The sequence below is a fragment of the Budorcas taxicolor genome, chromosome 5, assembly GCF_023091745.1.
Source record: "Budorcas taxicolor isolate Tak-1 chromosome 5, Takin1.1, whole genome shotgun sequence".
In the NCBI taxonomy this organism is placed as follows: domain Eukaryota; kingdom Metazoa; phylum Chordata; class Mammalia; order Artiodactyla; family Bovidae; genus Budorcas; species Budorcas taxicolor.
In genome coordinates this window covers 104911559-104924640 of record NC_068914.1, presented here as the reverse complement: position 1 = coordinate 104924640, position 13082 = coordinate 104911559, and the positions used below count along the sequence as shown (strand labels likewise).

General features: G+C 40.3%; 1 protein-coding gene across 1 annotated transcript in view; it reads right to left on the bottom strand.

The window, feature by feature from the left end:
- Nucleotides 1-260: 260 nt before the first annotated feature.
- Nucleotides 261-13082, bottom strand: part of CFAP54 (cilia and flagella associated protein 54) — a 324333-nt gene continuing 311511 nt past the window's right edge. The window contains exon 68 of the mRNA XM_052640302.1: nucleotides 261-380. Within this exon, the coding sequence (XP_052496262.1) occupies nucleotides 261-380 (120 nt within the window). The remainder of the gene's footprint in view (nucleotides 381-13082) is intronic.

Here is a 13082-nt window from a genome sequence, read left to right as displayed (position 1 = left end):
AAAAGTGGGAATAGTTGCACTGTGAACAAACATATTTTCCACGACTGGCTCTGTAAGACAGTCTTTAATAAGCAACAGCTTTGTCTTTTAATTCAAATATCATGGAAAACATTACTCATAACTATGATTTTTAGATAAATTTTGCTGGTATAAAAAAAGCAATTATATTTTGCTTAGTATAAGAGGATAGCTCTGAAAGTTTATTACAAACCAAGTAAAGCAATAACAATCCCTTTATAAGGCTAACATACAAAGGATGTTCAGGGAATAATTGACACCATCCAGTTGAAAAGGCTTCCTCCCGATATGATACAGCCACTAGCAAGATCAAAGAGTCTCTCCAGACTGAATATAGATGGCAGTGAGACATCAAATGGGACCTGAGAAAAAGCATAAAAGCATTCATGAAATGCATTGTTTCAAACTGTGACTGAAGTAACATTCTCAAAACACACAAACACCAATTCTAGGTAATGATCTTATGTGAAATATTCTTAACTCTTGCCTAAGATAAGACACAAATTTCACATCTCTACTTCGCTGAAATGTCCTATATATCATTTTCTATCCTAATAAGACTCATATTTATGAATATATAAAAGTGGCATACAGATTCATGTCTGTAAGTCTACAAAAGTGAGACTATAAAATGGTAGACATTTCTAGAAATATGCATCATTTGATTTTATATAATCATTGCATATGATTTCAAGTTTAGGAATTTTAGTCCAGTTCCTAATGAACCACTTCCCTTCAGAACACATTGCGCAGTGGACAAATCTCTCCCCTTCATTTTGAGTTTAAATTCTGACATGGTGAAGCAAATTATGTTTGGAGTTCCTTCTTTCTGAAAGAAACACACGGTTACCCTGTTGAGGACTAGTGCAGCCAAAGTCATCTGAAAAATGGAAAATAAAGATCGTTTCTGGGGTCATGGCACACTGTTTATTTAAGTGGGAAGAAGAGCAAGAAGGAAAGTGGGAAGATCAAACATAAAGGAAAGAAAACAAGTGTTCACTTGTTTCTGGGAAAGCACTTCACGCAGACTTAGATACTTGTGAAGATATATGAGCAAACACCATGTAGATTGGTCACTATGAATTAAAGCCTTGGGGCCCTGAATCCTTGTAAGAAACTAGAGGACAAGTTTTATTAATGTCTTGTCTTCTTGTTAAATGAAACTTTTATTCTGAAGAAAATACAATGAACTTAAAAATAGAGGCTGGTTTTCATTTCTTTTTCTTCACTTGATTGGATTAAAAAATGACAAAAGCATTCCAATACTTTCTATAACTTCAGATAATAAAGACTTGGAAAATTAATAATATCATGCTTTCTTAATTCTGAAGTAATCAGTGTTAGCAGTTTAAAGAGTATCTTTCCAAAACAACAGAGAATGAGACAGTTGGATGGCATCACCGACTCAGTGGACATGAGTTGAGTAAACTCTGGGAGTTGGTGGTGATGGACAGGGAGGCCTGGCATGCTGCAGTCCATGGGGTCACAAAAAGTCAGACACAACTGAGTGATTGAACTGAACTGAACTGAACATTTTTTTTGATGTTGAGCTGTATAAGTTGTTCATATATTTCGAAAAGTAATCCATTGTCAGTCTCATCACTTGCAAATAATTTCTCCCATTCCATAGGTTGTCTTTTCACTTTGTTTATGGTTTCCTTTGATGTGCGAAAGCTTTCAAGTTTAATTAGGTCCCTTTTGTTTTTATTTTCATTACTCTAGGAAAAAGTGAAAGTTGCTCAGTCAAGTCTGACTCTTGGCGGCCCCGTGGACTGTCAGGCTCCTCTGTCCATGGAATTCTCCAGGCAAGAATACTGGACTGGAGTGGGTACCCATTCCCTTCTCCAGGGAATCTTCCCAACCTAGGGATTGAATCACAGTCTCCTACATGGCAGGCAGATTCTTGTCTTGAGTAACAGATGGAGAATCCTATAAACAGAGGGGCCTGGCAGGCTACAATGGGGTCGCACAAAGTCAGACACATCTGAGTGACTAACACTTTCATTTTCTTTGAGTAATATGGTCATTTTAACAATATTAATTTCTCCAATCCATGAACACATAATATCTGTTTATTTGTGTCTTTTTCAATTCTTTCATTAGTGCATAATACGTTACAGTAAACAAAACTTTCATCTCCTTGATTAAAAATTTTTCCCATGGTCTCTGTGGCACTTTGGACACTTCTCCAGTATTAGCTTTCAGAAATTTTATAGACAGTTCTGGGATTTCCCTAAAGAATTTCTCAGGAAAAGTTAGGTTCCAAGTGAAATTATAGAATTTCTTTATTTGTCATTCAACAGCGATAATATTGGCAATCATATAATTATTGAGAAGTATTGTATGTGTTTAGTAAATAGTCTTGAGCCCAAATTGATATGGATAAGATAACAGAGAATTTTGGTTTCTTTATCTGGATTAGGAAAGATTTTATAGAAATAAAGGAAAAAATACCTTGATAGATAGCAGACTGTAATTTAGTTCAAGTAGATTATGATTCAAGGAGCAATATCAAAGACAAGATGATGATTTTGCCTGCCTAGAGAGGATAAAAGTATGAAACAGTACAAGGAAGGAAAGGAAGTTAATCAAGGTGGAGCACACTGAAGGGGTTCATTAAAATCTGGCCTGGACTTGAACTTGTTCAGAGGAGTTCTGAAAGCCATTGGAGAGTTAAAGGTTACTTGCCAATGCTGTATTTTATATGAGTTTCAGCAGGAAAACTAGATTTTACCATAATGAAAGATTTATTACTTTTGTTCCTTTGCTCTATTTTCCTTGATTGAAAGAAAAAAATGTTTTGTCTTCAAAGTATCTATGAGTTTTCTTAAGTCACTAAGTTTTTTACTGAGCACCTACTTTGAGACCTCTGCTTATTTCTCTCAGCCCAATGTCAGTTGCCTTTTCATTGATTTTAACTGTTAATGACTAAGAAAAGAGGAAGAAAGCCAAATAACCACTAAACAATTAGATTTACAGATAGGAATACCAGACTACCTGACCTACCTCTTGAGAAACTTGTATGCAAGTCAGGAAGCAACAGTTAGAACTGGTTATGGAACAACAGACTGGTTCCAAATAGGAAAAGGGGTAGGTCAAGGCTGTATATTGTCACCCTGCTTATTTAACTTCTATGCAGAGTACATCATGAGAAACGCTGGGCTGGATGAAGCACAAGCTGGAATCAAGATTGCTGGGAGAAATACCAATAACCTCAGATATGCAGATGACACTACCCTTATGGCAGAAAGTGAAGAGGAACTCAAAAGCCTCTTGATGAAAGTGAAAGAGGAGAGTGAAAAAGTTGGCTTAAAGCTCAACATTCAGAAAACGAAGATCATGGCATCCGGTCCCATCAATTCATGGGAAATAGATGGAGAAACAGTGGAAACAGTGTCAGACTTTATTTTTTTGGGCTCCAAAATCACTGCAGATGGTGACTGCAGCCATGAAATTAAAAGACACTTACTCCTTGGAAGAAAAGTTATGACCAACCTAGATAGCATATTCAAAAGCAGAGACACTACTTTGCCAACAAAGGTCCATCTAGTCAAGGCTATGTTTTTTCCAGTGGTCATGTATGGATGTGAGAGTTGGACTGTGAAGAAGGCTGGGCACCAAAGAATTGATACTTTTGAACTGTGGTGTTGGAAAAGACTCTTGAGAATCCCTTTGACTGCAGGGAGATCCAACCAGTCCATCCTAAATGAAATCAGTCCTGGGTGTTCACTGGAAGGACTGATGCTAAAGCTGAAACTCCAGTACTTTGGCCACCTCATGCGAAGAGTTGACTCACTGGAAAAGACCCTGATGCTGGGAGGGACTGGGGGCAGGAGGAGAAGGGGGCTACCGAGGATGAGATGGCTGGATGGCATCACCGACTCGATGAACATGAGTAGACTCTTGGAGTTGGTGATGGAGAGGGAGGCCTGGCATGCTGCGATTCATGGGGTTGCAAAAAGTCAGACACGACTGAGAGACTGAACTGAACTGAACTCTTATAATTGGTAAGTGGAGGAGGGCATGACAACCCACTCCAGTATTCTTGCGTGGCGAATCCCATGGACAGAAGAGCCTGGCAGGCTACAGTCCATGGGGTCACAAAGAGTTGCACAGGACTGAGCGACTAAGCACAGCACAGCATAACTGGTAAGTGGGATATGAAAAATTGCAAGCACTGTGATACAGATGGATTTAACTTTGTGTCCTTTTAAGAACCTTAAAACACAGAGTCACAGCCATAAAAAGAATAGCTTCAAGGTAGGAAAACAAATACTGTTTTTATATAGCATGCTCACATGTCTTTTCCTACCATGTTTTCTATATCTTCTTTATATATCACCTGAATCTTTGAAGTTAGTGACTTATTGGATTTTTTTTTTTTTTTGGACTGGGGAATAAAGATGCATTCCACAGTAGAGAGGATAATGCAATACTAGCCTACTTAAGAGCTGATATCATGAATGACCAGTGACCCAACTAATAAAAGTTTCAGATGAGAGGGAACTATTAACAGATGTATTTGGTTTCTCTACACTTTATATGACCAAGCAGATCCCATTACCACCAATAATGTTATTCTCCCCAGTCTAACAGAAATAGCACCTAACTCTAAGGAATATGAGAAAGGCTTATAAACAACTCTACCAAACATAGAAATTTCACACTTTGCTGGGAACAAAATTATCTTTTTCATCAACCAAATTTTTGTATCAATAAAATTTAAATATAACAGAAAAGAAGTTTTTTAAAAAAACATAATATCGGATCAAAGATTCAGACTGGTAAGATAATAGAAATCTTTTAAAATTTAAAGAAATAACATTGTTAAAAAGACGTTTTGCAGAGAATAAGAAATTTAAAAATCGAAGATAAGATTATGGCAGAGAAAGCATATGTTCCAAAAACTGGTTCAATAGTTGTACTGCCTAAGAATAGGATCTATTCTTAAATCATCATGCCCATCACCCTCACTGTACTGACACTCTACAACCACTGAACCCTGCCTATGCATGGTGTTTCCTTGAGCTCTTGAGTAGAGTTCACCTTTTAATAAAGGGCAATTCTTGCTCAGACATATTTCCCCTTATGATCAGGAAACCAAAGGTTTCAGTCTAGCTGAAAATATTTCAGCAACATAAGGAGCCCTGTCTCCATTTTCACATCCAAGTAGATGTTGAAAATGTTTAGGACAATGGCTTCTTTATTGAAATACATGAAAACCACCTCCATGAGAGGAGATAATATTGAGGGAGACTACATTCATTGGGATATATGTTCAAAAATCAATGTTAGGTGATGTCCATACTTTACAGTTATGGCACAATAATAAATAAATATTTGGTCTATGTCCTTGGTTTTGGCATAGAGCTCCTAAAACCTTGGAAATTTTCTTTCATATGCTTATAAGATGACTAAGGTGAGGAAAGATGCCTAGATAGCTTCAGGATGAGGTTGGTCATCAGGAAAACCAACCATGTGATTAGAGAGGTAAACTTCCAGTCTAATAACTCATCCTTTGGGGAGGGAAGAGCAACTGAAGATGGAGTTCAATCACCAATGTCCAATGATTAAATCAACCATGGCTATGTAATAAGACCTCAATAAAAACTCCACAATGAGGACTTCCCTGGAGGTCCAGTGGTTGAGATTCCATGCTTCCATTGTAGGGGGCATGGGTTTGATCCCTGGTCCAGGTGCTAAGGTCCTACATGACACACGGTAGGGCAAAACAGAAACAAAACAGAAAACAAAATGCTCACAAACATTTTAAGGAATTTCTTGGTTGGTAAACAAACTGATGTGCTGGGACGGTGATGTACCCAAGGAGGGTATGGAAACTCTGCTCCTCCCAACCCCTATGTCTTGCCCTAATGCATCTTTTTTATTTGGCTATTCCTCAGTTGTATCCTTTACAAAAAACTGGTGCATGCTGCATGTGTACTAAGTTGCTTCAGTGTATGACTCTTTGCGATCCTATGGACTACTGGCTGCCAGGCTTCTCTGTCCATGGGATTCTCCAGGCAAGACTACCAGAGTGGTTTCCATGCTCTCCTTCAGGGGATCTTTCTGACCAAGGGATTGAACCTGCATCTCTTATGTCTCTTGCATTGGCAGGTGGGTTTTTACCACTAGTGCCACCTGGGATAATAAACTAGTAAACTTAAGCAAAGTGTTTTCCTGAGTTCTGTGAGTCATTATAGCAAATTATCAAACCTTAGTGAACACTGGGGGAGCTTCTGAATTTGTAGTCTGCTGTGGCAGAAGCGTGGGTAATCTGGGCACCTCATTTAAGCTGGCATCTGAAGTGGGGGCATTCTTGGACTGAGCCCTTCACCTGTGGGAGTCTGTACTAACTCTTCATAGTAGTGTCTGAAATGAACTGACTTTCTGGGCATCCAGTTGGTGGCAGAAAACTGTAGAATCAGCTAGTGTCCAGAAATCCTATGAGACTTGTATCTGCCATTACATAGATTGGAGCAGTGTTTAGCCACTGAATGCCTTTGAGCTTTTCCTTCACTCTTCCTCCTCCTCCCTGGTACCCCTTCTGCACACATTGCCTGCCCTTCATACCCTACCTCAGGCTGAGCCAAGGCACTATGTGATGAAAAATAATAGCACTGGCACCAATAGCTCCATTATGAGTATATGCTTTATATACAGAACTATTTAAGAAAAACAATCCTATAAGACCGAAAGAGACCATTAAGAGAAAAGTAAAAATTTAGGCTGTACATATCCAGGCTTATTTTGAGGACTCAAGAGTCTAAGTCCCAGAGAAAAGAGCTTTTGAAACCTGACCCCTATTGTGCAGAGAGAACGGCTGCTGTCTCACTCCAGCAAAGTCTTTTTCACCAAATAAAGAACTAACAAAGGGTCTCAAACAGGGCAAATCCCCTTCAAAACATCAAACTCTAATCAGAACAGGAAGCAGAAGTTATACAACCAAAATGAAGTGCATAAGGCATAAAAGCCAGATGCAAGTTCATGGCCAAGGATTCAGTGCTTATAATCAGGGGTTGGAGGAAGAATTAAAGGAACAGTGTTCTGGGGTAGGTGATTGAATAGAAATGCTTATTCTCAATGTGCTATAAAACTGAGTGTCTATTCCTCACTCTCTGTGGAGATGTATAAATTCTGATATTGTTCTATATGTGATGACATTGCTCTTACCTCATTGCCTTTATTTTCAGAAGATGATTTTAAAGTCTTATCAAGTTCTTTTTTTTAAGCTCTGGGAAAAAAGTGTTTCTCTGAAAAAGGAAGCCTGTATTTATCAAGGACTGGATATGTGCTGGAATCTTTGCTTTATGACTTTATTTCATTTGTAAATTAACTGTTAAAATGGAGGTCAAAGGAAAATGTGATTGAACTCTGGGTCACACTGTAGAATGTATTTTTAATCATGAGTGGGTGACTTGTGTATGATGTTTTCCCCTCACTTCTACACTAGAAAATAAACTTTAAACCAGCAAGAATGTTTCCAAGTTCCTTTAGAACTCTTCCAGTTCCAATAAATAAAGATTAATTGAGCACTCTTACTAACTCATCACCAGTTGGGGAATCTTCATTTTTTATTTATTTTTTCACTCATTGTTGTGGTTCAGGTTCCTGGGAAGCACAACCTGAGATGGAACTTGGCTCTTAGGAAGTTTATCAGGGCAGTCCCTTGGGATCAACACCCATGGGGAAAGGAGAGAAAGCAGGATTCAGCAGAGAGAGAGAAGATGGACTACAATGTGGTCACAACAAACCCCATGCCAACCCCATGGGGAGTGGTGAAGCTGCAGTGGCCCTTTAGAGTTGTCCTAAATTGTGGTTTTGGGGGGTTGGGTCATTTCACCATATCAACCAGTAATTAGATACAGACAGCTTCCTGCCCCCACCAATAAAGGCCATGCCTTTAGGCATGGATTCCTGGAGAGTGTTGAGAATTGAAGGCTATTGGTCCACACATTCCCACAGCTGGGAAAACAAGTTCTTCAGGGGCCACAAAGGCATAAATATTTAATTCAGTGGTTAACTCTATGTGTGTGTGTGTGTGTTAGTTGCTTCTGACTCAGTTGTATCTGACTCTTTGCGATCCCATGGACTATACCCGCTAGGCTCCTCCATGGGATTCTCCAGGCAAGAACACTGGAGTGGGTTGCCATTTCCTTCTTCAGGGAGTCTTCCCAACCAAGGGATTGAACCTGAGTCTCCTGCACTGCAGGCAGATTCTTGACCATCTGAGCCACTAGGGAAGCCATTAAGCAACTGGCAATATGGCAGAAAAACACATACTAGTATACAGCCAATACGAGCTGATGGGAGACTTAATGTATTGAAAATTTTTATACTAGATTTCTAGAGACTTATTTTCTGGGTCATGGTAAAACAAACTTAATATATTCCCAGTATTATTTCTATTAATCACTTTATTTGATTACCCTCAGGAACATTTCCCCCTCTGGAGTATGAGGAAGAGAATTAGAAACTAAGGAGTAGGAAGAAGATTCAGAAATAATATCTTCCCCCAAATAATGTCCTCCCATAACTTGAATATGAAGACATTCAATAATTTTGCCTGCATCTTAACTTTTCTTGAGGAATTCCCTATGGAAGGCCTAGAATCTTACATAAAAAAATTTTCCCCCAAAAAGTGGGAGCTGAAAACAAGTCCAGGGGCCGCACAGAGCCCATGAGGGGAGCAGGGGACTGGAGTCAGGTGGATGTGGGAGGAGAGGCTGCACGTGACACGGGTGTTTCACGTTTTACAGGCACTGCAGGCAGAGTTCAAGGGCAGCTGATCAGTAGGGCAGAGGCAGTGCTGTACAGTGGTTAGAAATGTGATCTGGGAGGCCAGTCTGCCTGGGTATAAAACCTGGCTCTGATGCTAACCAGTTAAGGGACCTTGGCCAAGTGACTTACATTTCTCACATGTAAAGATTTTTTTAATAGAAATCTAAACAGAAACAGAAACCTAAAGTCACATTCTAAATGAACTTCAGAGTGTAGTGTGGATTAACTGCCTACTGCTGCTATAACATACAAACCTGCGGCTTACAACAATATAAGTTTGTTTTCTTACAGTCCTGGAGATAAGAAACCTGAATTCATTTTCACGGGGCTAAAGTCAGGGTGGAGGTAGGGCTGGTTCCTCCTGGAGGCTGTCAGCAAAGAATCTGTTTCTTTGCCTATTTTAGCCTCTAGAGTCCACCTGTCTTGGAATATGGCTGCCTTTTCCATCCTCAGAGCACGTCACTCCAATCTTGGCTTCCATCATCACTTTGCCATCTCCTCTTCTGCTGTCAAGTCTCCCTCTGCCTCCCTTTGACAAGGATACTTGGGACTACATTTAGGGCCCATGCAAATAATTCAGGACAATCACTGCCACCTCAATATCCCAAACCTGATCTACAAAGTCTGTCAGGTTGTATAAAATAATGGGTTCTAGGGGTTAGGGTGTACACATCTCTTGGAGGGAGAGCATGATTCAGCCTACAAAAACATGTGATTAAAAGAGACAGCTTAGTTCAGAAAAATATCACATTTATATCATATCTTCTCAATAGAGTTTTGGTAATTGAAGTTACTGAATTAAGTGTTTAAAAGATTCATGGCATTTCTGCAGATGCCTACAGTGCCAGAAGTTATTGGTACAAATAAAGTACATACTTGTTCCTCCATGGTTCTCTACATCCTTGCACACTAGGGTGAGGCCAAGAGGATCTGAGTAGAAATTATGACACGGATCCAATGCTGGCTCTTATAAATGGTCACCTTAATTTATTGTCTTAACTGGAAGACTTTCGGGAATAAAGGGAAGTATATTAACTACTGGGCTTCCTTGGTAGCTCAGCAGTAAAGAATCTGCCTGCAGTGCAGGAGTTCAGTTCAGTTCAGTTCAATCACTCAGTCATGTCTGACTCTTTGCGACCCCATGGACTGCAGCATGCCGAGCTTCCCTGTTCATTAACAATTCCTGGTTCAGTTCAGTTCAGTTCAGCCGCTCAGTTGTGTCCGACTCTTTGTGACCCCACGAATTGCAGCATGCCAGGCCTCCCTGTCCATCACCATCTCCTGGAGTTCACTCAGACTCACGTCCATCGAGTCTGTGAGGCCATCCAGCCATCTCATCCTCGGTCGTCCCCTTCTCCTTCTGCCCCCAATTCCTCCCAGCATGAGAGTCTTTTCCAATGAGTCAACTCTTCGCATGAGGTGGCCAGAGTACTGGAGTTTCAGCTTTAGCATCATTCCTTCCAAAGAAATCCCAGGGTTGATCTCTTTCAGAATGGACTGGTTGGATCTCCTTGCAGTCCAAGGGACTCTCAAGAGTCTTCTCCAACACCACAGTTCAAAAGCATCAATTCTTCAGCACTCAGCTTTCTTCACAGTCCAACTCTCACATCCATACATGACCACAGGAAAAACCATAGCCTTGACTAGATGGACCTTATTTGGCGAAGTAATGTCTCTGCTTTTGAATATACTATCTAGGTTGGTCATAACTTTTCTTCCAAGGAGTAAGTGTCTTTTAATTTCATGGCTGCAGTCACCATCTGCAGTGATTTTGGAGCCCCAAAAAATAAAGTCTGACACTGTTTCCACTGTTTCCCCATCTATTTCCCATGAAGTGATGGGACCGGATGCCATGATCTTCATTTTCTGAATGTTGAGCTTTAAGCCAACTTTTTCACTCTCCTCTTTAACTTTCATCAAGAGGCTTTTTAGCTCTTCTTCACTTTCTGCCATAAGGGTGGTGTCATCTGCATATCTGAGGTGATTGATATTTCTCCCAGCAATCTTGATTCCAGCTTGTGTTTCTTCCAGTCCAGCGTTTCTCATGATGTACTCTGCATAGAAGTTAAATAAGCAGGGTGACAAGATACAGCCTTGACGTACTCCTTTGCCTATTTGGAACCAGTCCGTTGTTCCATGTCCAGTTCGAACTGTGGCTTCCTGACCTGCATACAGATTTCTCAAGAGGCAGGTCAGGTGGTCTGGTATTCCCATCTCTTGAAGAATTTTCCACAGTTTATTGTGATCCACACAGTCAAAGGCTTTGGCATAGTCAATAAAGCAGAAATAGATGTTTTTCTGGAACTCTCTTGCTTTTTCCGTGATCCAGCAGATGTTGGCAATTTGATCTCTGGTTCCTCTCCCTTTTCTAAAACCAGCTTGAACATCAGGGAGTTCACAGTTCACATATTGCTGAAGCCTGGCTTGGAGGATTTTGAGCAGTACTTTACTAGCATGTGAGATGAGTGCAATTGTGCGGTAGTTTGAGCATTCTTTGGCATTGCCTCTCTTTGGGATTGGAATGAAAACTGACCTTTTCCAGTCCTGCGGCCACTGCTGAGTTTTCCAAATTTGCTGGCATATTGAGTGCAGCACTTTCACAGCATCATCTTTCAGGATTTGAAACAGCTCAACTGGAATTCCATCACCTCCACTAGCTTTGTTCGTAGTGATGCTTTCTAAGGCCCACTTGACTTCACTTTCCAAGAAGTCTGGTTCTAGATTAGTGATCACATCATCATGATTATCTGGGTCGTGAAGATCTTTTTTGTACAGTTCTTTCGAGTATTCTTGCCACCTCTTCTTAATATCTTCTGCTTCTGTTAGGTCCGTACCACTTCTGTCCTTTATCGAGCCCATCTTTGAATGAAATGTTCCCTTGGTATCTCTAATTTTCTTGAAGAGATTTCTAGTCTTTCCCATTCTGTTGTTTCCCTCGATTTCTTTGCATTGATCGCTGAAAAAGGCTTTCTTATCTGTTCTTGCTATTCTTTGAACTCTGCATTCAGATGCTTATATCTTTCCTTTTCTCCTTTGCTTTTTGCCTCTCTTCTTTTCACAGCTATTTGTAAGGCCTCCCCAGACAGCCATTTTGCTTTTTTGCATTTCTTTTCCATGGGGATGGTCTTGATCCCTGTCTCCTGTACAATGTCACAAACCTCATTCCATAGTTCATCAGGCACTCTATTAGATCTAGGCCCTTAAATCTATTTCTCACTTCTACTGTATAATCATAAGGGATTTGATTTAGGTCATACCTGAATGGTCTAGCGGTTTTCTCTACTTTCTTCAATTTGAGTCTGAATTTGGTAATAAGGAGTTCATGATCTGAGCCACAGTCAGCTCCTGGTCTTGTTTTTGTTGGCTGTATAGAGCTTCTTCATCTTTGGCTGCAAAGAATATAATCAATCTGATTTCGGTGTTGACCATCTGGTGATGTCCATGTGTAGAGCCTTCTCTTGCGTTCTTGGAAGAGGGTGTTTGCTATGACCAGTGCATTTTCTTGGCAAAACTCTATTAGTCTTTGCCCTGCTTCATTCTGCATTCCAAGGCCAAATTTGCCTGTTACTCCCTGGAGCTTACTCAAACTCATGTCCATTGCAACAATGATGCCATCCAACCATCTTATCCTCTGTCATCCCCTTCTCCTCCTGCCTTCTGTCTTTCCCAGCATCAGGATCTTTTCCAGTGGGTCAGTTCTTCACATCAGGTGGCCAAAGTATTGAAGTTTCAGCTATTTAATATACCAATGAATATTCAGGAATGATTTCCTTTAGGATGGACTGGTTGGATCTCCTTGCTGTCCAAGGGACTCTCAAGAGTCTTCTCCAACACCACAGTTCAAAAGCATCAATTCTTTGGCACTCAGCTTTCTTTATAGTCCAACTCTCACATCCATACATGACTGTTGGGAAAACCATAGATTTGACTAGATGGACTTTTTGTTTTTAAAGTAATGTCTCTGCTTTTTAATATGCTGTCTAGGTTGGTCATAGCTTTTCTTCCAAGGAGCAAGCGCTTTTTAATTTCATGGCTGCAGTCACCATCTGCAATGATTTTGGAACCCCCCAAAATAAAATCTCTGTTTCCATTGTTTCCCCACCTATTGGTCATGAAGTGATGGGACCAGATGCCATGATCTTAGTTTTCTGAATGTTGAGCTTTACGCCAACATTTTCACTCTCCTCGTGCACTTTCATCAAGAGGCTCTTCAGTTCTTCTTCACTTTCTGCCATAAGGGTTGTGTCATCTGCGTATCTGAGGTTATTGATATTTCTCCTGGC